At 43.6% G+C, this 27,616-nt stretch overlaps 1 protein-coding gene across 1 annotated transcript in view; it reads left to right on the top strand.

Annotated features, from left to right (window-relative positions):
• The first annotated feature begins 7,612 nt into the window (after positions 1 to 7,612).
• Positions 7,613 to 27,616, top strand: part of LOC114665758 (collagen alpha-1(XIX) chain-like) — a 150,162-nt gene continuing 130,158 nt past the window's right edge. The window contains exons 1-6 of the mRNA XM_051919254.1: positions 7,613 to 7,651; positions 12,098 to 12,136; positions 14,206 to 14,250; positions 18,078 to 18,113; positions 18,193 to 18,246; positions 27,326 to 27,379. Coding sequence (XP_051775214.1) covers positions 7,613 to 7,651; positions 12,098 to 12,136; positions 14,206 to 14,250; positions 18,078 to 18,113; positions 18,193 to 18,246; positions 27,326 to 27,379 — 267 coding nt within the window. The remainder of the gene's footprint in view (positions 7,652 to 12,097; positions 12,137 to 14,205; positions 14,251 to 18,077; positions 18,114 to 18,192; positions 18,247 to 27,325; positions 27,380 to 27,616) is intronic.

Raw genomic sequence — 27,616 nt, 5'->3', positions numbered from 1 at the left:
AATTAAGCTTATTTGGGGTTTAGGTCAGAGAGAGAGTGTGAATGTGAGAGGAGAAGAACAGAGCAAGGTATGGAGAGTTAGGGTTGGTTGCTTATTAAAGAAATAATTGTAAGATAGCCAGCTAAGTAATAAATGCAAATAGTTTGTATCTTGCTGTGAACTTTGAAGTTAGACAGCTATGTTAGTGTGGTCTCCTGCCTTGCTTGTTCTGTGTAATTTCTCCATATTTTGTGTATTGTGGTTTTTTTGACAATAAATGGAGCCTGTTTTTATTTTAGCTTTTTGTGTTTTGTCTCCCTCTCTCTCTCATTTGTGTACGGTCTGTTTATACAGTATATACCTAGACTTTTTGGTAGGCCGTAACATCTATCTATCTATCTATCTATCTATCTATCTATCTATCTATCTATCTATCTATCTATCTATCTATCTATCTATCTATCATCTTTTCTCACTACTTTGTGAGGTCGATGTGCCTGATCAACATTGTATGGAGCTCGGAGCTGAGTGAGGTAGAAAGGGACAAAGGTTATGTGGGGCTTTGAAGGTGAGAAACAGAATCTTGCATCTATTCCTTGATGGAACCAGTAAGCAGTGAAGTTGGTAGAGAGCAGGGGAGGATGTGAGCAGAACACTTTGTGTGAGTACAGAGTTCTGAATGTTCCGTAGCTTCTATGTAGATTTTGCTGGGAGGTTGATGAAGAGGGAATTACAGTAATGAATATGAGACATTATGAACCAGTAAACCAGAGTTTGAGCATCATTAAAGGACAGAAATGGACAGAGGGGGGGCAATGTTACGGAGATGATAGAATGAAATTTTGGAAAGAGACCAAAATGTGTAGCTCAAAGTTAAGTGATGAATTCAACAAAACACCAAGATTTCTGTCAACAGGAGCAGGTTTTACAAGTGCACCATCAGTAGAAACAGAGAAGTTAGATGCCTTAGAAAGTAGGGAGTTTGGGCCTACCAGTAACGCTTCACTTTTATTGATATTAAGTTATTTTTTTATTTTTGGACAATCTGAAGACAAGACAAACCAGCTTTACTTAGATAGGCAAAGAGAGAAGTGCAATAATCCAGCCGGGATGAGATGAAAACGTGGATAAGCATTTCCATCACAGCCCCAGTAACAGAGGTTGGATAAGTTTCTCTATTATAAAAAAAATCTTGGAAGGCTTGGAAGGAGACGATACGTCATTTTTTCGGAGACACTTTAACGTCCCACGAGACAAGGTAGTGAGACAAAAGGACAGCTGCTGTACAGGCTTTTAAATGATTGACGCGCAGTGCGACATGCAGATCACACAGCTCGGTAGCAGCTAGCAGCAAGCCAGCAGCTGATCCGACCGCTTCTCCTTAGCATGTGTTCAGCCCCCCCCCCCACTTCACAACGCAAGCAGCAGAGACGCAAAGTAGCTGGCGTGTGGGGGTGGGCGAGCGAAGTGGAAAAAAAACTAAAAGCAACAACCACTGAGACACCTGACATGTGCATCAAAACTCAGACATTTATCAGAAACCTAAATTATGGAGAGATGCATGAGGAGAGGTGGAGATAGCAGAAGGTGTTTGAGTAACTGCTGGGTGCAGATCAGAAGGGGCAAAGATTAAAACCTCAGTTTTCTGAGCTTTTAGCTTTACGTAGTTGGCTAGTAGGCAATTATTGACCTCTGTTCAGATGGCAACCTGTGTAGTTGTTTTGGCTTAAAAAGACAATAAAGCTGAACAGGAATTAGCCCAACGCTGATGCTGTGTAGCGTAGGGGTCTCACACTCCGGTCCTGGATGGCCGTAGTGGCTGCAGGTTTTCATTCTCACCCTTTTCTTAATTAGTGACCTGTTTTTGCTGCTAACTTCTTTTCAATTCATTTTAATGGACTTGTTTTTAAAGATTTGTTCCCCTGAATTTCTTCATCGTTCTTCTGAATCGCTTTATTTCTTTCCTTAAACAGAAGTGAAATATGAAGTGAGGGAGCCAACAGAAGATCAACTTAGTCAGGGCCTCAAACTCCAACCAGTTGCTTCATTAGGTGGCCAAGACTTGTTGTTAATTAACCCTGTTCTTTAATTTCATGGCTTGTCGCTGCTCTCATTGTGCAATAGCAAACATTTCCGAATTTGTTCTCTTTTCTGATCAAATGTTTCATGGACCTGAGCAGATCGACATTCCTGAGACCTTCACCTTTCTTTATTTACAGACGCAGTTTGCTGGTCGTGTTTTGGCTCATTTTGTATCTCATTAATTGTTTGCTTGCTGATTAAGGAAAAAGAAACAATTGAGGGGTCTGAGACTTCAAGAGCAAGTCCTCTATAATGAAAGGAAAAGGAGTTAATTAGCAGTAAAAACTGGGCACTAATTAAGAAAAGAGTTAGAATGAAAACCTGCAGCCACTGCGGCCCACCAGGACTGGAGTTTGAGGTCCTGACTTAGTTGATATTCTGTTCACATTTCATTTCTATTTTGGGTGCCATTTAAGGAAAGAAATGAAGAAATTCAGGGGAACAAATCTTAAACAAGTCAATTAAAATGAATTCAAAAGAAGTTAATTAGGAGCAAAAAGAGGTTACTAATTAAGAAAAGGGTGAGAATGAAAACCTGCAGCCACTGTGGCCCTCCAGGACCAGAGTCTGAGACCCCCGGTTTAGCGGATTAGTGCCATGTCTACTTTCTATGTGTTATATCAGTTCAGTTGGACCACCGGTGGCTTACATGACACACTCGAGGACACCCAGTGAGTCAGAGGTGTGTGAACTGACCCAGGACCTTGGAGTTCCCAGTTCCATCCCTTAATCACTTGGTCTTACTGCCCACAGGCTTGTGATATTCTGTTTTGCTCTCAGACTGCTTAAGGATTCAGGCCTGAATCCAATGTGGCAACAGTAATGTAACGCACTTATCGTTTTTTTTGGGCTGGAATTAACGTGAACATCTTTCACCAAAAGTTGTCCCAGCGGGTAAGGATGAGAGAACTGCCGCCATTGAGCTCTTCTGTCCCTTTCGATTCGATTACATTAAATTAGGATTTCTGTTGGCGGCACTTGCTTATAGTCTTTCCCTGAGAATGAGAATAAATAATTCATACGGCGATCGTGTGCGTCTTCGATGGAAGCCAAGCTTGGATTTGCTCCCCTCTGTAATGAGGAGATATCCTCCATTAAGTACACCTTACTGTTGTTTTTTATTTTTTCTTTCTTACTTTCTTCTTCCTGAAATTGTCAGTCTAGACAGGCTGCTCTGGTGCACTTGTGCGCCTTAAGGCTCTGTAGTTGAGCAACATCACACGGCGGCAAAGAAAGGACCTGCTGATTACTGCAGTGCCATCCACGCAGGTGTCTTTCCTGACTGTTGTTATAGGAGACGACTTGCAGTCCGACTCTTTGGGTATTTCATGTGGATCAGAGTGTGACACCGAGAATATGAAAGGGTCACTCGAACAATCAGCCGTCGCTCTGCTTCCGAAGAGCTTCGTCTCTGTTGTAAAGCTGGGATTTGATTGCGCTCAGAGGGCATTCTGAGATCCCACCTCATGATTGCTCACCGCAGTCAGAGCCCTCTCTCCGGGGGAGAGCGGTGCAGAGTGCTGTCTGCCGGGGGTAAACTCGGATAATTAGGAGCATTCCTTCTTCATCGACTCCAAGGCTCAGTGCTGCCAGAAGAAATGAAAGCTGCAGCTACGGGGTCTGTTTGTAGGCCCTGAGGGTACAGAATGAGCCAGATTCATTGAAGTCAGGAACTGCTTCCTGATTGTGCCCGACACTTAAAATATTTTCACCTTTAATTGATATCTTAACGTTGCGTATTTTTATACATCTAACTGGTTCAGAATCTTAACTGTGCAATTTCTATTATATATTAGACATGTTGCTTTGCTGGACACAACAAGCTGGCTCTGCTGCATTCAAATGTTAAAGCCTTTAAATGTAAACCTGTGGTACATCTGGGTGGGTCTCACCATCTTAGTGCCACCTACAAGTCTGTTAATGACAGCAGCAGCTCTTCAGTATCCGGGCCAGATGTTCATGTGTGTTTTGGAATTTCTTATTGCTTTATTATAATACAGTATTTATATGTGTGTGTGTGTGTGTATATATATATATATATATATATATATATATATAAAAAGAAAATCCTGGAATGGAAAGCAAATGCAAGGCTACGATACGTGATAATCTCGAAAGACATTTTAAAGACCCGTGAGACCAAGGAGACTTGCCACGGTGGGTCTCACGGGGACCGTAAACATGAGACTTGGTGCCAAGAGATTGTCCCACGGCCATAGCAAAAAGGACAGTGGCTGTACAGGCTTTAAAAAGATCGAAGGGCAGCGCGACAGCGTTATACATCCTGCAAGAAAGAATTCAGCCACGCCCGCGGCCAGAAATAAAAGACAGGTATTGCTTTTACAACGTCACGCGAGACCAGGCAGTGAGCCATCATTTAAAACAAGTCAACAGACCTCTAAGCTAGCAGTTGTTGGATTGCTTTTGGCAGGCAAGCATCATGTGCTCGGAGCTCTTAAAACAACGACAGGCAGAAGAGGCAGCTAGCAAGCAGCAAAAAGACAGCAAATGATCCAAAGGCATATCCTTAGTGTACGTTCAGCCACAACACCCTTCACAACACGAGCAGCATTATACGTCTGGGAAGAAAGAGATGTAACCAGGCACGGGGCAGGAAATAAAGAAACAAGTATTGTTTTTACAAAAGGTTTTAAAGTAAAAGTGAAAATAATGCATATGTAACAACTCACAAGAAAATAACAATCTCTTTAAATTGTAGATTGCCTGCCTAAGGTAAAGTCATCCCTGATGAATGGGGACGTGGGAATGAGGGGTCCTTTTATCGAATTAGCGCTATTTCAGATGTGGAATAGCAAAATGGGGGAGGCAGCTTGATGAATGAGGTCTCCAGGACTTAAAACAAATCTAAATCATATTATGTGATATCATCTAATGTGAAATTCTACTCCGTACTTCTAGAATTTTTATTTTTATACTGTATTGAGGATTTATTCTGTTATATGTATTGTACTGTACTGTATTGTATTGACCCCCCCTTCTCTTTTGGACACCCACTGCACGCCCAACCTACCTGGAAAGGGGTCTCTCTTTGAACTGCCTTTCCCTAGCTTTCTTCCATTTTTTTCCCTACAAGGGTTTTGTTTTGGGAGTTTTTTCTGGTCGTCTTAGAGGGTCAAGGCTGGGGGGCTGTCAAGAGGCAGGGCCTGTTAAAGCCCATTGCGGCACCTCTTGTATGATTTTGGGCTACACAAAAATTAATTGTATTGTATATCCGGTAAAACAAACACTGGGGTTGGCGAGCGAAGCGAGCAGGGGGCCCAGCCCCCTAGTGTGTACATATATATATATATATATATATATATATATATATATATATATATATATATATATATATAAAAATATATATAAAAATATATATTATTTATACTAGCAAAATACCCTCGCTTCGCAGCGGCAAAGTACTGCCTTAAAATTTTTATTAAGAAGAAAAGTAAACCTTTTTAAACTGAGGGAAAATCTATATATATAAAATCCCTATGTGCGTCCAGGTGTCCATGTGTGGGTGTCTTCTGGTGAAGTGCGATGCGCGATATTACTGTCAGAGAAAGTTACAGGCGTTTTACGGAAATACAAACCAGTATTACTGCGAGAGGAAATTAAAGGTACACAATACAGTGACGCATATTACAGCCACATACAAGCCAGTATTACTGTCAGAGGAGATTAAAGGCATATTACCGACGCGCACGCCTGTATTACCGCCAGAGAAAATTAAAGGTATATTACGGACATACAAGCCAGCAGATGTACAAGACGGTATAAGGGCGTGCACAAAAAAGGCGAGCCTCAAAAGGGCAACCTCAATTGGGCACAGCGAATAAAGGCGCGCGTAAATAAAGATCTGCACCTTTGTTGCTCTTCACATATTCCAGAGCCATTTGAACTAAATTATCTACGAACGCCTTTATTCGCCGCGCTCAATTGAGGTCGCCCTTTTGAAGCTCGCCTTTTTGTGCGAGCCCTTATTGAATAGAGCCATACAAGACAGTATTGCTGTCACAGAAAATTAAAGACACACAATACACAGCGGCAGCCCACGAAGAACGTTCAGCTCAGCAAGTAAACATCAACAAAAGAAAGGCTGAAAGAAAGAAAAATACGACCAACAAAAAGAATGAGGTCAAAGACCCTTGCCATTTAATATAGACTGTTCCTACTAATGTTTATGCACTATTGTTCTAGCGCCCGTTATTGTAACGGGCTAAATGACTAGTGTACCAATATTTATTTGTTAAGGATCTCTTTGTATAACCCGTTGTCAGTTCGGCCCTCCGGTTGTAATATGACCAAGCTGTGCGCTGAGCTTACTCTTGAGCATGCAACGTACAGTTGGCCATGTGAAAAGCAATCTTGCCTCAAATCAATGCCAACCTTTTGTAGGGTCTGTCCCTGAGACTTATTAATTGTCATTGCGAAGCAGAGCCTTACTGGAAATTGGAGGCATTTTTAATTGAAATGGGAGATTAGAGGGTATAACGGGGATGCGAGGAATAAAAACTCTCTCCCCTGAGCCACTGCCAGTAAAAATAGTTGCCTCAATTAGGTTCTTTTGCAGATATGTGACCTGAAGTCTCGTGCTGTTACAAAGTTTCAGTGGCTGTACGTTTCTCAGTAACATTATTGGTGCCCCAACCTTCAAAATTAGATTATGCTCAGGAGTGCCTGGAGGATTCAGAGTGTGGAGAAACTCTACCGGATAGTGCACCGCATCTTCCACTTCTACAACTGAATCCACAGACTGATATGTTTTCGGTTGTGAAGGTAGTTCTTGAAGTAAAATGTGGTTTATAGTCGTAGTCATGTCATTTATTAGTGTCAGGATAGCTCTCTCCCTCAACCATGACACGTCATTTTCGTGGAGATTTTGTAGATTGGGGTAAACATTTTGAAGAAGGCTTTGTAAGTGGCATTGGCGGTTGTCCAAAGGTGTAAAATATTTGGCCATTTCGGTACACTTGAAAGCAACAACTGAACAATTCAGCGGCAGCCATCAACTCGCATGCAGAACCATAGGTGAAGGGCTTAAGCATTTCACTCTTCTAGTGCTCCTGTGTAGTATAATTATCTTCTGTACCGTCATCAGTCCACACCTTGAACCTGTCCCAGTCATTCAGTACTTAAGACACAATGTTCCTCCGGATATCAAGAGTGAGCCTGATATGGCCGTGCAATATGTAACACAGAGAATGGAAAAGGCAGGCGCCATCTCCGGGTATGGAAACCACTCGGTAAGTGACAGTTCTTTGATCGATGGTGAGCACCTCGATAGACATGTTAATGGGGGTACGGTTGGAACGATAAAGGAAATGGGTATCTGAACAATGTAAACTAAGTCTAAAATACCTACACAATAACTATAATCGTAATAAACGAACAATAAAACAGCAGAGAAGCCGTGGATTGAATAAAAAGGCTGCAGTTATCAGCAGGGAGACGTGAATATCGTGGCAAAGCAAGGAAGGGAATGAAGAGACTGGAGCGATGGACGGCCTTATATAGGCAGGCAGCAAACTACGTGGGAGGCGTGGGGATGGGGGACCACACGGCGACTGAGCTACAGGCTATGGATGTATATATGTACGTAAGTAGGATTCAGTTAGCGTTGGGAACCCGCATACCAGATTTCTTGAAGATGGGCCCATAAGTAACAAAGACCATTGGAACGTTCAATATGGCGGCCGACAGTGGCGTCATACCACCGAAATAAGTATGTACATCGGTTTCAGTTAGTGAAGGGAAGCCACCTACCAAATTTCGTGAAGATGGGGCCATAAATAAGAAAGTTTAACATGGCGGACGTTGTCGACCGTTATGACCATTACACATAGAATTTCGAAATGAAACCTGCTTAACATTTGTAAGTAAGCTGTAAGGAATGAGCCTGCCAAATTTCAGCTACACGGGAAGTTGGAGAATTAATGATGAGTGAGTCAGTGAGTGAGGGCTAGATAGATAGATAGATAGATAGATAGATAGATAGATAGATAGATAGATAGATAGATAGATAGATAGATAGATAGATAGATAGATAGATAGATAGATAGATAGATAGATAGGTAAAAGGCACTATATAATAGATAGATACTTTATTAATCCCAAGGGGAAATTCACATACTCCTGCAGCAGCATACTGATACAAAAAAACAATATTAAATTAAAGAGTAATAAAAAATGCAGGTGAAACAGACAATAACTTTGAATAATGTTAACGTTTACCCCCCCGGGTGGAATTGAAGAGTCGCATAGTGTGGGGGAGGAATGATCTCCTCAGTCTGTCAGTGGAGCAGGACGGTGACAGCAGTCTGTCGCTGAAGCTGCTCGTCTGTCTGGAGATGATCCTGTTCAGTGGATGCAGTGGATTCTCCATGATTGACATGAGTCTGCTCAGCGCCCATCGCTCTGCCACGGATGTCAAACTGTCCAGCTCCATGCCTACAATAGAGCTTGCCTTCCTCACCAGTTTGTCCAGGCGTGAGGCGTCCTTCTTCTTTATGCTGCCTCCCCAGCACACCACTGCGTAGAAGAGGGCGCTCGCCACAACCGTCTGATAGAACATCTGCAGCATCTTATTGCAGATGTTGAAAGACACCAGTCTTCTAAGGAAGTATAGTCGGCTCTATCCTCTCTTGCACAGAGCATCAGTATTGGCAGTTCAGTTCAATTTATCATCCAGCTGCACTCCCAGGTATTTATAGGTCTGCACCCTCTGGACACAGTCACCTCTGATGATCACGAGGTCCATGAGGGGCCTGGTCCTCCTAAAATCCACCACCAGCTCCTTGATTTTGCTGGTGTTCAGGTGTAGGTGGTTTGAGTCACACCATTTAGCAAAGTCCTTGATGAGGTTCCTATACTCCTCCTCCTGCCCACTCCTGATGCAGCCCACGATAGCAGCATCCTCAGCAAACTTTTGCACGTGGCAGGACTCCGAGTTGTATTGGAAGTCTGATGTATATAGTCTGGACAGGACCGGAGAAAGTACAGTCCCCTGTGCTGCTGACCACAATGTCAGACCTGCAGTTCCTGAGACGCACATACTAAGGTCTGTCTGTAAGATAGTCCACAATCCATACCACCAGGTATGAATCTACTCCCATCTTTGTCAGCTTGTCCCTAAGGAGCAGAGGTTGGTTGGTGTTGAAGGTGCTAGAGAAGTCCAGAAACATAATTCTTACAGCACCACTGCTTCTGTCCAAGTGGGAGAGGGATCGGTGTAGCATGTAGATGATGGCATCCTCCGCTCCTAACTTCTCCTGGTATGCAAACTGCAGAGGTTTGAGAGCGTGACGGACCTGTGGCCTCAGGTGGTGAAGCAGCAGGCACTCCATGGTCTTCATCACATGTGACGTCAGAGCGACAGGCCTGAAGTCATTCAGCTCACTAGGACGTGTGATACCTTTGGGACTGGGGTGATGCAAGATGTTTTCCAAAGCCTCGGGACTCTCCTCTGTTTCAGGGTCAGGTTGAAGATGCGTTGTAGAGGACTCCCCAGCTCCAACGCACAGGCCTTCAGCAGTCGTGGCGATACTCCATCTGGACCCACTGCTTTGCTGGCATGAGGTCTCCTCAGCTCTCTGTCTACCTGGGCTGCTGTAATTATGGGTGGAGGGAAACTCTCTCCAATGCTGGTATCAGCAGAAGGATGGGTGGAGGGTGCAGTACTCCGAGGTGAGAGTGGGTTAGGGTGGTCAAACCTGTTAAAGAAGTTGTTCATCTGGTTTGCTCTCTCCATGTCTCTGTCGATGGTGGCACCCCGCTTCGAGCTGCAGCCAGTGATGATTTTCATCCCATCCCACACTTCCTTCATGCTGTTATTCTGCAACTTCTGCTCCAGCTTTCTCCTGTACTGCTCCTTCGCCGCCCTGAGCTGGACTCGGAGTTCCTTCTGCACACGCTTGAGTTCATGCTGATCACCGCCTTTAAAAGCCCTTTTCTTCTGGTTCAAAAGGCCCTTGATGCCACTTGTAATCCATGGCTTGTTGTTAGCATAGCAGCGTACTGTTCTTATTGGAACTACATATAACATATGTATAATATATATACTTGATATATCATGTGATGGACGGCCGGCAGCTCAACCCGGCCGGGATGCCCCTGGAATAGATGGATGGGGGAAGGCAGCAACTTGCCAACACTGCTTCCCCCAAGACGTTAGATGGCAGCTTCCATGGAGTGCAGTGGTACCCCGGATTCCCGCAGGGCACTATGGGACTTGGAGTTCGGAGACACCGCCCTGCTGGGTGTCGTGGGGGCCACCAGGAGGAGCTATCAAAAGACAAGGGGATTTCTGTTTCCAATATAGCCCGGAAGTACTCCCAAGTCATGGGGACGGAAGGACAGAAGTACTTCTGGGCTAAAGAAAAATGTGATCCTCCATCTGACCCGGAAGTGCTGACAAGTCACGTGAACAGAAGAGGAGAAGCACTTCAGGGTCAAGGACTATATAAAGGACTGGTGGAGACTCAGCAAGCGAGCCGGAGTTGGGAGGGAGTGTGACAGAGCTGCTGGGAGGAGAGGAGGAGAATTGTTGTGTTCAGTATTGTGTGATTATTATAGTTATTACCTGTTTATTGTGGTGGAGGTGCTTTGGGGCACTTTAAAGAAGAAAATGAAAATACTTCTTGGTGCTTTTAAACCTGTGTCTGCATCCGTCTGCTTGTACGTCTAAGCATTATCCTCTGATGAAGGCCTGGTAGGGGCTGAAAGCTCATGAATATAAAAAACTACTTTATGATACGTGATTCATTTTTCTCCCTTTGTGGATCTCCAGCTGCTAATAATCCATCGCCAATCCACCTAACCTGCATGTTTTTGGACTGTGGGAGGAAACCGGAGCGCCCGGAGGAAACCCACGCAGACACGGGGAGAACATGCAAACTCCACGCAGGGAGGACCCGGGAAGCGAACCCAGGTCCCCAGGTCTCCCAACTGTGAGGCAGCGGTGTTACCCACTGCGCCACTGTGCCACCCGCTGCTAATAATATATAATATATTTTTTTCATGAGCTTTTGTAAAGTGTTAATTTCCCCTTAAGGACCAATAATGTATATCCATCTATCTATTAAAACCGTTGTCATATTTAGTTCTTTGTCGCATATCTCAGCATGCAATGACTGCTTGAAGTCTGCGATTCACAGCTAGCAGCAGGTGCTGAGGATCTTCTCTGTTGATGCTAATGCAGCCATCTAAAGCTCCTGCTTGTTTCGGGGGCATGTCCCCTTCACTTTTCTCATCAGCATATGGAAGGCCTGCTCAGTTGGATTGAAATCAGGTGACTGGCTCGGCCATTCAAGAATTTTCCACCTTTTAGCTTTGACAAACTTTTGTGTAGTCTCAGCAGTACGTTTGGCTCATTATCTTGTTGTAAGATGAAGTGCCGTCAAATGAGTTTGGTGGCATTGACTGAAACTCGAGCAGATCAGATGTTTCTACACACCTCAGAATTCACTGTTCCACTGCCTTCAGCAGTTTCATCATCAACTGTGCCAGGACCTGTGGCAGTCATACATGCCCACCCCCTAACACCCCCAGCACCATTTTGAACAGATGAGGTGGTCTGCTTTGGATCTTGTTCAGTTCTTTCTCATCTCCACACTTTGCTCTCGCCATCACTCTGATGAGGTTTATCTTTGTCTCGTCTGTCCACAAGACCTTTTCCCAGAATTCTGCAGGCTCTTTGAAGTTCTTTTTCACAAACTGTAGTCTTGCATCCTGTTTGTGTGGTCTGCCTCTTGCAGTGTGCACTTTAATTACAATGTCTGAATTGTTTGATTTGTAATTTTAAACTGTGGAGCAGAGGGGGAAATCAAGGAGAAATGCATCGTTGTCCCAAACACATGACTTAAATAACTGCTTTGATGTTATTTTTAATATTTTAACACTTGACTACTTTAATTCTTTCACCTTCTGCTTTTTTGCCTCCTGTTTGGGACGAGACGGCCAGGACCTCCAAATTTTGCAGCCCCACATGCAGCAGGACAACACTAAAAGTTGACTTCTCCTTTCTGTTTTGCAGGCAGCAATCAGTCATGGACTTGGGCACCTCAGTGAATCTGTAAGTTTATCCTCCGCTTGTTTCATCCTGCTTAAAATTGTTTTAAAAGCTGCTGGTGGTGAGGAGTTTTCTGCACTGCTGATTCCACTGATGTTGCCATTGATGTTTTCAATTAAACTGATATTGTTATTATATAATAGTTGTGCTACCTGTCTAATCAATGTAGACCTCAGCGTTAACATTTGCAATGCATATGTCCCTGTTATATGCCATTTGGTATAGGATTCATAAAAGTAGTGTTAATGTTTGTGATATGCCGTCTGTTGGAATGACAAATGCAGTGCATTTTATTACCACAAATATTTGTGATGCTCCATCTTTTGAAATTACAGAGACATAGCGAAAGGATGGACACATATAAAGGTGGATGATCGAATGCTTTGTTACTTAACGGTTACCCTTGCTTGCATATGAACGGTTCTTTGGGTTTATACTGAAAAGGTGCCTTCCACTGAGTCAGCACCTTAACGTGGCAGAGTAGTTTGCATGATCATTGATCCCCTGAGTGATGCCATCAGGAGTCGTGTACCCCCTGGTAGGGCCACCCACAGTGGAGAGATCTGTCATGAGGTCCTGATTAAGGCTGACCCACCCCCGTCTTAGCAAAGTGGTGCAACTTCCTGCCATCTGGAGTCCTGACTGAGTGTGATTGAGGACTGTGCACTCTCACGACTCACGATATCAAAGACTCCTTTGTGCAGTGTCTTCATTCTGCCCATCTACCTCATCCTTTATCTTTTATCAGAGTCCTACGGTGAGGAGCAACAGACGGAAACTTGGAGACTCTCCTTTATACCTTTGTGGGTGAGGATCTCTAAATACCTACAGTACCACCTGTATGGTGCCAATGTGGAACAGCTGAACTAATTAAGCAATCAGCTCATCTCCACAATGCCATACTATGTAGCCACCCAACTCCACAACCATGCACACCCACAGAACCTGAGCCTTAGCACACTGGATTTAAAAAAAGAAAAAGGACCCTAAACACGCATCGTCAGATACATGAAATGTGTCGATACATTGTAAATAATATTGATCATATTATTTGTATACTGGGCATACCATCTGTCAAAGACAGGTAATAGAATCATTTAAAAATATTTTCTATTTCTGGCCCTACGTGTACCTTCAGCATGCGCCCTGAACTTCTCTAGATCGGCACTCCGTTCTCTCAATCGCATATCCGTTAAGCCTGCTTCTCAAACTCGATTGTTATTTTCAAGGTGATTTTCTCCTCTCCTGTCTGCTTTTATACTTCCTGTCTTTGAAGGCGACTCTCAGTGTGCGTCCTGCACCTGTTTCAGCTCCTTGTGTATTTCAATCGCCACACACCACAGCCAAACTGACCAGTCACACCAAAGCCAAACTGACCGATCAGATTGCTCTGATGGACTGGACACACACATTACATATAGTGGTTTGTTTTATTGTCTAGAGAAGCATAATAACATTTTTTGCTTCCCTTTGAATTTTCCATTGCCATCTTCCTCTGTTCTATAATTTAAGGTGACTACATAACCAAAGTCCCTTGAGAAATCAACACCGCCACCTCCATCTCTAAATATCCTGCATTGTTCTTTATGAGTTGACGTGTCTGACTTGCTCCTGCTCAATTATCCAGCCAATCTGACTAACGAGAGGAGACCTTGAGGAGACCATCAGGCTCTTTTCTTCAGCTCATATCTACACTGTCCCAATACCTCATCAGGCTTCTTCTTAAAGGTCATCAGGGTTCCTGCTTCAACTCCATGACTTGGTAGTTTGTTCCAAAGCCCCACAACTCTGTTAGCCCTAAATGCACTTCCCCTTATTTTCCACTGGTGTACTCACGTATGTGGTCTGCCATTTTGTCAAAAGAGTTCTGCTGAATCGACGTTATCGATCGGAATGGGTCCTCACACACCGTCCTCTGCTTCAGACTGATTCTCGCTTTCCGAATGCCATCAGTCAGTGTGGCATTGCAGCCATCAAGCTAAATGCATGAGCAGGCCATTCAGGGGTTAAATGCATGTGTTTTCCATTGTCTTATGCAGACTTGTTCACTAATGCACTTTCTGTTTGAGAAGGGGGACCCCGGAGAGAAAGGACAAAAGGGGGACAAAGGAGACACAGTAAGTATCAGAGGGCAGCCGTCTTCAATTCTTCAGTGTATTTGTCTGTCCACTTTTATTTATAGGTGCATTATTTGTGATTCAGGCCATTCAGGTCTCATCTCTGTACTCTCCATTTAGGAATAACTGGGGCTGGCATTGAGGATTTCGGAATGATTTAAATCCCTGTAGCTGACATCACAGAGCAGCCATTCCTGTGTTTTCAGTCTTCACACACTGCTTTTTTGGGGATTTTCAGTCACCAGTATCAATGTAGACCTCCTCTATTTAAGTAAAAAAAATCAGGAGTGCTCTCCCCTTGACTTTCTCGTATACTCAGATATGGGGATGGATATTTGAGGAGTAAACTGCAAGACAATGATTATATTTTTATATTATGTATGTTAAAAAATCATCAACAACAAATCAAACCAAATTAATAATATATTGAAAAATTATTATAATAATTCGAACAATGCAGCTGCATGAATAACAGGTAAAGTACCACTTCCGGTTAGCGGAAATAGCCAAAAAGTTGATAGAAATCTACGTTTTGTACCTAATACTTGTATGCAAAATTTGGTTGACCGAAGTGAAAGCGAACTCAAGTTATCGTGTTTACATACACAAACACACACACAGACATAATTTGTGAATTTCCCATTGGGATTAATTAAGTATCTATCTATCTATCTATCTATCTATCTATCTATCTATCTATCTATCTATCTATCTAATTCTAAAAATGGCAGGGAGGTCTAAGTCGTTGAGATTCATCAAAATGGAATCTTTGGACGATTCCAATACTTTCCCTACACTTCATGTATGAGAAAGTCAGGGAGGTCTAAAACATCGAGATTCATCAAAATCTCGACATCAAATCTTTGGACGGTTCCAATACTTTTCCTATACTTTGTATACGAGAAAGTCAGGGAGGTCTAAAACGTCGAGATTCATCAAAATCTCGACATCGAATTTTTGGACAATTCCAATACTTTCCCTATACTTTGTATACGAGAAAGTCAGGGAGGTCTAAAACGTCGAGATTCATCAAAATCTCAACATCAAATTTTTGGACAATTCCAATACTTTCCCTATACTTTGTATACGAGAAAGTCAGGGAGGTCTAAAACGTCGAGATTCATCAAAATCTCAACATCAAATTTTTGGAGGATTTCAATACTTCCCATATATTTCATGTACAAGAAAGTCTGGGAGGTCTAAAACGTTGAGATTCATCAGAATCTCGACATTAAATTTTTGGACAACTCCTATACTTTGTATACGAGAAAGTCAGGGTGGTCTAAAACGTCAAGATTCATCAAAGTCTCGACTTCGAATCTTTGGAATATTCCAAAACTTTCCCTATGCTTCATGTACGAGAAAATCAGGGAGGTCTAAAACATCGAGATTAATCAAAATCTCAACATCAAATCTTTGGATGATTCCAATATTTTCCCTACATTTCATGTACGAGAAAGTCAGGGAAGTCTAAAACGTTGAGATTCATCAAAATCTCGACATCGAATTTTTGAACGATTCCAATACTTTCCCTATACTTTGTAAACGAGAAAGTCAGGGAGGTCTAAAACGTCGAGATTCATCAAATCTTGACATCAAATCTTTGGACGATTCCAATACTTTTCCTATACTATGTAAACGAGAATGTCAGGGAGGTCTAAAACGTCGAGATTCTTCAAAATCTCAACATCAAATTTTTGGATGATTTCAATACTTCCCATATACTTCATGTACGAGAAAATCAGGGAGGTCTAAAACATCGAGATTAATCAAAATCTCAACATCGAATCTTTGGGCGATTCCAATATTTTTCCTACATTTCATGTACGAGAAAGTCAGGGAAGTCTAAAACTTCGAGATCGAATTTTTGAACGATTCCAATACTTTCCCTATACTTTGTATATGACAAAGTAAAAACAGCAGTAAACCAGGGGTCTTTTGTAGGGTGAAATGCTGCAGGGCGGTCTCCTTTGGGTGGCCATGGAGCCCCAAGGTCTTGCTTAGCTCGCTTATACCAGTAAAATGTCAAAGCTGTAATACAGTAAAAGTATTCCAAAAGTACTCAGACCCCTTCACTTTCTGCCCAGTTCATTGTGTTGCAGATTTCATTTTAAATGGACCGATTTGCCGTTTTTACCCATCAGTCTACGCTCAATAACCCATGATGACAAAGTGAAAACAGGTACTCAGAAAGGTTTGCCCATTCATTACAAATCAAAACCTGGAATCCCTCATTATCATATTCAGACCCTCAGCTGTGGCAGTCAGGTGACCCCTGTTGGGTTGGCTTTTTATTTTTTTTATTCTTGAGATGTTTTCTAGAACTTGATTGGAGTCCACCTGTGGCAAAGGGAATGGATTGGACGTCATTTAGAAAGGTCCATGTGTGCCTGTTGTGGCCACCTGGGGGGGTTTCCAGCTCCCCAAATCCAACACAGACAGACACCAGGCACAAGCCCAGCATTTTTAGTTACAAGGGAAAATGTTTCCCAAGCCCCTCGCCTGCACAGCGCAGTATTAAAGCACAGTACACAAAGTCCATAGCACTTTCTTTTCTTTTCTCCTTTTCTCTTTTTTTCCCTCCTCTTCCTCCTCCGGCAAGCATCATCCTCTTCCTCCCGATCTCTGGCTCCTGGAATGAAGGACGGTGGCTCCTTTTAAGCTGCTCCTGGGACTACTCCAGTTGGCCCGTGAGTGAGGTCTGGAATCACCCCCAGTTGTGGTGAAAGCCCAAAGTAGGGGTCTGTAAGTCTTCCTCGCGGCTCACCCAACCGGTGCCAGACTCCAGCTCCCATGGAGCCCTGCAGGAATCCAAACCCAGGGGGGCCGCCATCTAGTGTTCCAGTGGATACATGGTGTCCTGTGTATATCGGCTCCTTCCATTACAACAGCCTACCAGCTGGGAAAGGGTCCCAGCCGTGCATCACATTGTGTATGGAAGGTCCCACAATTCACACTGCATGTCAGGACAAAAAAAAAATAACAAGTCATGAACACCAAGGAACTCTCTATAGACCTCCAATTGTGGTGATGCATAGATCAGACCAAGGGGTATAACACCATTTCCAAAGTTCTGAGTGTTCCCAGGAGCACAGTGGCCTCAATAATTATGAAGTGGATGAAGTTTGGAATCACCAGGACTCTTCCGAGATTTGGTTGTCCTGCCAAACTGAATAGTCGATCAAGAAGAGAGTCGGTCAGGGAGGTGACAAGGAACCCAGTCGTCATTTTAAGAGAACGTCAGAAGAACAACCAACCATCTGAGCATCTCTCCATTTACCCGACATGTCTGGTAGAGTGGCTAGACGGAGACCACTCTTACCACATGGCATTTATCAGACTCAGGGAGCATACGAGAAAAGATCCTTTGGTCTGATGAAACAAAGATGGAGTGCTTTGGGCAGAACTCCAAGCATTATGCCTGGTGAAGTCCAGAGTACTGCTCATCACCTGCCCTAATACTATCCTTATGGGGGAGCATGGTGATTTTTTTTCCTTTTTTCTGCTTTTAATCCTTTATTAGGTTAGGTCAGTTTGGGGAGCATATACTGGTACAGGTACCAGTGGTACCCATCACACAACGAAACGGCTCGTGATCCTGGTTGGCAAAAGGGCAGAAACGTGGTCCAGTCCCACCCTCCAGAAATGACCCTTTATCTGCCGCAGCCAGATGTTACGTGGGCGTCCCCTTGCCCAACGCAATTAAGTGTGCAGAAAGTGAAGGGGTCCACTGTATCCCCCCGTTCTGCTTTCCCATTGTGGCTGCTTGTCACCATCCATCCATTCTCCTCTTGCCATTTTGTAACATTTGTCTTCCTCTTTTGTAGGGTGAATCCGGCATTCAGGGACCACCCGGCTTAAAGGTAAAGACCAACTACTCCGTTGCTGTCTCTTGTATATCTGTGTGTAATTCACTCCACTCATTTTGCTTTTATTTCCTAGGGTGATGCTGGGGACCCAGGCTTGCCAGGCCCTTCAGGGACACCCGGATCTGAGGTAAATGGTTTATGGTTTTAGTTAACTTTGGACATCCTGCTGGAATATCTTCTGGAATGCGGCCATGTTGAAAAGAATGAGCTGTCTCTAATAATTGTTTTGCTCCTGTTACATTGATCCATTCTTGTGAATATCGCTTTTCCTCCGCCTGCTGCCATGAACGACCTACTCATTTATTTGATGGAACGTGTTCATCGCAGAACATAAATGTGCAATAAACAACCAGCGGGTATCAATATGCCATCATTTTTAGTGTAGAATGCTTATCTGCAGAGCCATTGAAGCCATGGGGTTAAAGCAGACAGATGCCCTTCATCTGCAGCATGGAGTGTGTGCGATGGTGTTGGTGGCCTTTAACTCAAAGGTTTACATTTTGGTGGTCTATTAATTTGCAGTGGTAGCGCTGCTGCCTCGCAGTAAGGAGCCCTGGGTTCGCCGTGTCTGCGTGGGTTTCCTCCCACAGTCCAAAGACATGCAGGTTAGGTGCATTGGCGATCCTAAATTGTCCCTTGTGTGTGCTTGGTGTGTGTGTGCCCTGCAGTGGGCTGGCGTCCTGCCCGGAATTTGTTCCTGCCTTGCACCCTGTGCTGACTGGGATTGGCTCCAACAGACCTCCGTGACCCTGTGTTAGGATATAGTGGGTTGGACAATGACTGACTGACTGACTGACTGGTCTATTCATTTATTAATATAGGGTGGCGCAGGGAAACTGGAAATTTTGGACCTAGGTGTTGGCGATCCTGGGGCATCGGCAGTTGTTTGGGCCCAATGCGACCTTGTTTAGAACCCCTACCCATTAATTATAATGGAGCAGTGGAGGGGTGCACAATGAGTGTTCGCTGGGAAAGCCTTTTATAAGAATGGTGACAGTGTGACTGTTGCACAAAGGGAATTTCAGCGTCACTACCAGTTAGGACGTCATCATCGTGTCCCGTCTGCTCATGCGATTACAACATGGGTGCATAATTTCGATGAAACGGGTTCAGCCCCCAGGTGGAGCCACTTCACATACTGCCTGACAATCGATGGCAGCTATTCGACGATTGTTTGGTAGGCACGTCATTTCATGCAACGGTGACATTCCATGGCCTCCGAGATCCCCAGATCTCACAGTTTGTGATTTTTCTTCTGGGGGGACGTTTTAAAAGCCAAGTGTACCGCACACGTCCTGCAGCCACTGCTGAACTAAAAAGGAGGCCTGAAGAGGAAAGCGCTGGCATTCGTCTTGACATGTTACGTTGAGCAATGCAGAATTTCCACAACAGGCTGTCAGAATGTGGACGGAGAAATGGACAGGAGGTTTCCTTCAAAACATAAAATGAATATTGTTTACCATCATTAATTGCATATCCTGTACAATACATTTTATCATTAAATTTATTTTGTAATGTCTTTATTTCTGAAATGAACGTCAATTGAAAATGTCCCATTTCCCTGCGTCACCCTGTATAATAATCCTAACGTCACTCTCCGGTAGACTGGCAAGGACAACTTATCCTCTGCCGGGCAGCATCTAATGATCCTTGCCAGGGCATAAATTTTTTTTTTAGGCATGGGTAGCATTTGTATGGACTTTGTTTGGAAAAAAGGATTTGCTGGGATTGAATGCACCCCTTCATTTTATGGTGTTTTCAAGAGCCAGCGGAATCTTCCATTCATCCAATTTCTCAACATAGATAGATAGATAGATAGATAGATAGATAGATAGATAGATAGATAGATAGATAGATAGATAGATAGATAGATAGATAGATAGATAGATAGATAGATAGATAGATAGATAGATAGATAGATAGATAGATAGATAGATAGATAGATAGATAGATAGATAGATACTTTATTAATCCCAAGGGGAAATTCACTTACTCCTGCAGCACCTTACTGATACAAAAAACAATATTAAATTAAAGATTGATAATAATGCAGGTAAAAACAGACAATAACTTTATATAATTTTAACGTTTACGCCCCCGGGTGGAATTGAAGAGTCGCATAGTGTGGAGGAGGAACGATGTTCTCAGTCTGTCAGTGGAGCAGGACGGTGACAGCAGTCTGTCGCTGAAGCTGCTCCTCTGTCTAGAGATGATCCTGTTCAGTGGATGCAGTGGATTTTCCATGATTGATAGGAGTCTTCTCAGCGCCCGTCGCTCTGCCACAGAAGTTAAACTGTCCAGCTCCATGCCAACAATAGCGCCTGTCTTCCTCAGCAGTTTGTCCAGGCGTGAGGCGTCTTTCTTCTTAATGCTGCTTCCCCAGCACACCACCGCGTAGAAGAGGGTGCTCGCCACAACCATCTGATAGAACATCTGCAGATGTTGAAGGACGCCTAGCCTTCTAAGGAAGTATAACCGGCTCTGTCCTTTCTTACACAGAACATCAGTATTGGCAGTCCAGTCTAATTTATCATCCAGCTGCACTCCAAGGTATTTATAGGTCTGCACCATCTGCACACAGTCACCTCTGATGATCACGGGGTCCATGAGGGGTCTGGGCCTCCTAAAATCCACCACCAGCTCTTTGGTTTTGCTGGTGTTCAGGTGTAGGTGGTTTGAGTTGCACCATTTAACAAAGTCATTGATTAGGTCCCTATACTCCTTCTCCTGCCCACTCCTGATGCAGCCCACGATAGCAGTGTCATCAGCGAACTTTTGCATGTGGCAGGATTCCGAGTTGTGTTGGAAGTCCGATGTATATAAGCTGAACAGGACCGGAGAAAGTACAGTCCCTTGTGGCGCTCCTGTGTTGCTGACCACAATGTCAGACCTGCAGTTCCCAAGACGCACATACTGAGGTCTGTCTTTAAGATAGTCCACGATCCATGCCACCAGGTATGAATCTACGTCCCATCTTCTCATCTATGTTCTCCCATTACAAGTTTGGAGACTCCTGGAGCGTGTCTGGGGGCTTCATCGTTGTTTTATCGTGGAACGCTTCTCCTTAAACTCTCCTCGAAATATAAACTCCTTTTTAACAAAAGCACAGATTCTTTTCAACGGGGACCCTCAGTATGATGTCTGGTCCTCTTTTAACTCTTGTTATGTAGCTGCTGTAAAATAAGCAGAACAAACACAGCCAAAAAAAGGTTTGGGGTAGCCACCCCGTATACTTGGCAATCAGGTTAAATATGAGAAATCAATATAAGAGGCCTTTACAGAACAGAAGTGAAGTATAAAATGAAAACATGGCTGTTATAAGGTCAGGTGACCAGCAGAGGTGGGTACAGAGGGACTGGAAGTGGAAGCGACATCTTTAGGAGGCGGGGTTAACAAGACTGGAAGTGATGTCTCTAGGGGGCGGGCTCTTCTGTTGGTCCACAGAGGAAGAAAAGGAGAAAGATTTAGAGGACAGCGCCAACCCCTGGCCTGGTGGAGAAACACAATTATTCAAGCCCTTAAACCAGGGACACCTGATAATTTCTCTATAGGGTGGGATGCCCAAAGAATACAAGCAAAGGATGGCAGGGAGCAATTCACCTCCCACTTTAAATGGGAGCAGTGTCCCTCATATAGAGTCCCAGTTTGGACACTCGCAGGGGGCTGTATGGGAGTTGAAGTCCAGAGGAGCAGCCCTGTAGGGGTTACTGGTGGACAATTGCAGCAGGGGTTCCCAACTCCAGTGGCTGCAGGTTTTCATTCTAACCCTTTTCTTAATTAGTGACCTGTTTTTTCTGCTAATTAACTTCTTTTGAATTTATTTTAACTGATCCCTTAATTGTTTCTTTTTCCTTAAGTAGCAGTTAAACAATTAATGAGATACAAAATAAACCAAAATACGATCAGCAGACTGTGACCATCACACAATATCTGAAAATAAAGAAAGGTGAAGGTCTCAGGAATGCTGATCTGCTCAGGTCCACAAAACATTTTAACTGAGCTCTTAGAAAAGAGAAAATCAACAATTTCGGAAATTAGAACATTTGAACAATCTGGAACGAGAACAGACCATTCAGCCCAACAAAGTTCGCCAGTCCTATCCACTTATTTCCTCCCAAAAAAACATCAAGTCGAGTTTTGAAAGTCCCTAAAGTCTTACTGTCTACCAAACTACTTGGTCGCTTATTCCAAGTGTCTGTGGTTCTTTGTGTAAAGAAAATCTTCCTAATGTTTGTGTGAAATTTACCCTTCACAAGTTTCCAACTGTGTCCCCCGTGTTCTTGATGAACTGATTTTGAAGTCACCGTCTCGACCCACTGGACTAATTCCTTTTATAATTTTAAACACTTCAGTCAGGTCTCCTCTTCATCTCCTTAAGGCTCAGCTCTTTTAATCTTTCCTCATCACTCATCCCTTGTAGTCCTCTAATCAGCCTAGTCGCTCTTCTCTGGACCTTTTCTAGTGCTGCTATGTCCTTTTTGTAGCCTGGAGACCAAAACTGACAAATTATTGCAAAATGAGAGCAGCAACAAGCCATAGAATTAAAGAACGGGTTTAATTAACAACAAGACTTGGCGCCTAATTAAGCAACTGGTTGGAGTGAAATTGTTTGGAGTTTGAGGCCCTGACTTAGCTGGTCTGTTGTTGGCTCACTCACTTCACATTTCATTTCTGTTTGGGTGCCATTTAGGGAAAGAAATGAAGCAATTCAGAGGAACGATGAAGAAATTCAGGGAAACAAAGTCAATTAAAATGAAATAAAAAGAAGTTAATTAGCAGCAAAAACAGGTCACTAATTAAGAAAAGGGTTAGAATGAAAACCTGCAGCCACTGTGGCCCACCAGGACTGGAGTTGGGCACCCCTGCCTTAAACAGTCGCACATGCACACGTGTGTGACACCATTTAAATTCTTGTGTATTTTATGTTTTGTTTTTTTTGTTGGTTTGAAATTTTTTTTTTATTATTTGTATTCTACTTCTGTGGATTTTGTTTATTCAATGTCATGACGGATGGAGAGGCATCCCAACTAGAATGAAATCTGATTATTTACTCAGCTGTTAGGCCTTCATAGTCAGATGTGGATGGCCAGGCATCCAAACCAGGTTGTTTGCTGGTCCCTATAGGGACTTATCCATGGACCATCCTCCCATTTAGGGGTTCTTCCATCCAGAAATTCAAAGCTGCTGGAACTCCATGAACCATAACTGGAAAAAGAATTAGTTGGACGAATAGCTGGCTGACTGGATTAGCAATGCTGATTGTTTCAGAAGGTTCCAGGAGTTAATGTGGATGGATCATGCAGTAGCCAGGAGGCTAAATGTTTAAATTTAGACTGTGGATCAATCTGGGATTCACAGGTTAGAAGAACACCAGAAGAGAGGCCAGTGCTAAAATCATTTTGATTTATTATTAGTGCAGACAAAAATTGTTTGATTTATTACTCCTTTCACTGCTACTGTGAGATATTTTATCTATAGTTTGTGCTCATCCAGGGACCAGAAATGATAGATCACACTCTGTAGAGAAAGCATCACTTGGTTTGAGTAAAAATATGGAAAATGCATTACAAGATAGGGAGCCCCCGGTGGTGGAGAGAGGAACAGTGATTGTCCATCATGTGAAAGATTACAGTTTTGAGAGTGACACAAGTATTGGTTTTCACAAAGTCTGCTGCTTCGGTGTTTTTAAATCTTTTAATCAGATGTTTCTGTGGTGTACTGAAGTAGAATTACAAGCATTTCAGAAGTTTCAAAGGCTTTTATTGACAATGACATAAAGTTTATGCACAGAGTCAATATTTGCAGTGTTGGCCCTTCTTTCTTTTTCAAGATGTCTGCAATTCGCCCTGGCAGGCTGTCAATCAACTTCTGGGCCCAATACTGACTGATGGCAGCCCATAATCAATACTGTGAGTTTGTCAGAATTGGTGGGGTTTTGTTTGCCCACCCGCCTCTTGAGGATTGATGGACCCCAAATTTCGATATTTGTTCCCAGAGCCACTTAGTTCTCACTTTTGCCTTATGACCCGGTGCTCCATCATGCTGGACAAGGCATTGTTGGTCACCAAACTGTTCTTGGATGGGTGGGAGAAGTTGCTCTCAGAGGATGTTTTGGACCCATTCTTTATTCCTGGCTGTGTTCCTAGGCCAAATTGTGAGTGAGAAGCAACCCCACATGACATGAATGGTCTCAGGATGCTTTACTGTTGGCCCGACACAGGACCGATAGTAGTGCCACTCACTTTTTCTTCTTTCTGGACTCCCCAAACAATCAGAAAGGGGATTCGTCAGAGAAAATGATTTTCCCCCCAGCAGTCCAATCCCAGTACCTTTTACAGAATATCAGTCTGTCCCTGATGTTTTACTTGGCTTCTTTGCTGCCCTTCTTGACACCCACCAGGCTATCCTCCAAAGGTCTTCACCTCACTCACACCTCCCTGCTACCATTCCTGAGCCAGCTCTGCACTGGTGATACCCCGATCCCAAGCCATGAATCACCTTTAGGAGACGGTCCTGGCACTTGCTGGACTTTCTTGGGTGCCCAGAAGCCGTCTTCACCACAATTGGACCTCTCTATTCTAACTCAATCAGTGTGACAGAGTCCTCATCGACACTCTCACCTGTGTTAACGAGAGGATCACTGAAATGGTCCTTCTGTGGCACGGCTGAAATGCAGTGGAAATGGATGCTTTTGGGATTAACTTCATTTTCATGGCAAAGAGAGAGTTTGCAATTAATTGCAGTTCATCTAATCACTCTTCAGAACATTCTGGAGGATATGCAAAATGCCATCATAAAAACTGAGGCAGCAAACTTTGTGAAAAATTCAAATTTGTGTCATTCTCAAAACTTCTGGCCACGACTGTACAGCCCCTGCAGTGGCAAGACACGTCACAATATGATAATTCTATGCCCTTATATTCTATTGGGAATACAACTAAAGTTAGGGTTCGTGTTAGTTAGGGTTAGGGTCTACGAGAAAGCCATAATAAAATGAGTTTTTAGAAGCTTTTTAAAATGTTCCACAGAGTTAGCTTGGTGAATGTACAGCTAATATGTACAGCAGCTCTAGGCAGGGTAGGCCAGATGTGAGTCTTCAGCCTCATTTAAAAGCCTAGACAGAAGGCACATCTCTTACAAAGAATTCAGAACATATTCAGAGATCTTCACTTTCTACACACTTTACCGTGTTGTAGATTTAATTTGAAAGAGATAAATTTGCTATTTTCTTTCTCTATCAACCTACATTAAGTAACCCATCATGATAAAGTGAAAACATGTCTTCAGAAAGGTTTCCAAATTTATTAGTAATTAAAATAAATGAAATCTCTTCTTCAGACCCTTTACTGTTGGTCTCCAAAGTGTGATCAGATGCCCTGCACCCTGTTTGCGTGAATTCTCCTTGAGATGTGTCTCGGATGTGACTGAATTGCTTGGACCCCCATTTAGAAGGTCACTCTGGATTGGATTTTCTTCAAAGTCAAGGCAGGAGCTCAAAAACTAAGCAAGAATACAGAGAACCTTTCTTTCACAAAATTATTCACCAATGGAGATAACATATGGCTGCCAGTACTGACATTGAAACCCTGTGTCACACACATGCGTATGAGAGGCAGCTAAAGGGCAAAAGTAATACAATGCCAGACCAGGGGGAGGCGATGTGCATTGACCCCCTCTCCCACTTCTCTGCACACCAGTTACAGGAAATTCCGCCTGGCCCTCATGATGTCACCAGGTTCTGGCCCCATGGATGACATCACTTCCAGTTCCAGCCCCACAGATGATGTCACTTCCAGTTCTGGCCCCACAGATGACATCATTTCCAGTTCCAGCCCAAAAGATGATGTCACATCCGGTTCTGGCCTCACCAATGATGTCACTTCCAGTTCAGGCCCCACGGATGACATCACTTCCAGTTCCAGCCCCACAGATGATGTCACATCCATTTCTGGCCCCACACATGATGTCACATCCAGTTCTGGCTCCACAGATGATGTCACTTCCAGTTCCAGCCCCACGGATGACATCACTTCCAGTTCCAGCCTCAAGGATGATGTCACATCCTGTTCTGCCCCCACAGATGATGTCAATTCCAGTTCCGACTCCAATTACGTCATTTCCTCTGGTCTGCCTTAAAACCAACATCTTTTCCACAACTAATCAGTTCTGTTTTGGACTCGACCCTGTACACATCAGTGTGCTTACCAATTCAGTTGCAGTCAGGAGTAATATAAGGGTGGCTGCCCCAAACCTTTTTTTTGACTTCATGTCTTGTCGTTGACACTTGTCACATTAATAGCATCTCTGTCACATCACTCTTGGCAACCAGGACTACCATCTTGCCAAGGGGATTTACAAAATGGCTTCCAAACTTCAAAACAAGATGTTAAATAAAATAACATCCATGAAGGTATGAACCAACCCAAAATGTTCCTTGAAAACCCAGAGTTTAGTAAAAAAAAAAAAACAATCCAAGGAGAAGAAAAAAAATGTAATGAGCCCTAGGCATTGCTCGTGATGGTTCATCCCAAATGCCCCACAGAAGAACGTACCAGCCACTGCAACTCCTCTAAGTTTGAATGTTTTCGACAGGAGATGGTAAAGGACGCCAGCCCAGCTCTTCCTGGTGTAACCTCACCCAAGTCAGTTATGGTGCAGTCTCACTTCTTCTTGCTGGACTGCCTTGGCAGCCTCCCATTTCCTGCTTGTCCTCACAACAACCCCAACATTGGCCACCTTTGAGTCTGCTGACTGCTTCCCTGGTCTTCATCACTTTGAGCTCCTCTTCCAAAGATTTTGGTTGGAGTTTTGGAAGTCCCTAAAGTCCTCCTGTCTACCGCACTACTTGACCGCTTATTCCAAGTGTCTATAGTTCTTTGTGTAAAGGAAAACTTCTTAATGTTTGTGCAAAATGTAAACTTCACAGGTTTAAGGGTATGAGCACAAGTCTGATGTCACCATATGGTGCCACCTACTGGATCCTAAATTGATCTCTGGTCCCTGATGGTTTTATGGCAGCACGAACGTCTCCACTGTCCAGCAGGGTTCACCACAGCTAATGTTAAAGTGTTCCCATGATGCCATATCTTTAGGAAACAAGCTGCCCCTTTCATGGTGCCTTCTTGTTCTTCTCTTCTCTGTGTGACAAGCAGGATATTTTTCTGAGATGATGTGTAATTGCTGATGCTGAACTTTTTAACTTACAGGGAAAAGAAGGACCACCAGGACCAGAGGGCCCAAGAGGCTTCCCAGGAGAAAGGGTAAGAACATCCTTCCATCTCTCTACAAAATCCCTGTTAGTTTGCAAAGCGTTCCTCAGTCTGGTCTGATATTTTAACTTGCATGGACACCAAGTCAGTAGGATTGAGAGAGAATGAGTGGGGGTGGGGGGTCATGAGGTCACTGGAAAGGGGTGTGTGGCGCTCCTGATATCTCTACAAAGGGATAAAGGTCCAAGTCTTTAGAGTCCTGGTGCTTCCTGTTTGTGAGACATGGAT

This window comes from Erpetoichthys calabaricus, chromosome 15 (assembly GCF_900747795.2).
Source record: "Erpetoichthys calabaricus chromosome 15, fErpCal1.3, whole genome shotgun sequence".
NCBI lineage: Eukaryota > Metazoa > Chordata > Cladistia > Polypteriformes > Polypteridae > Erpetoichthys > Erpetoichthys calabaricus.
The sequence above is the reverse complement of the archived record's forward strand: the minus strand, read 5'-3'. Positions and strand labels throughout refer to the sequence as shown.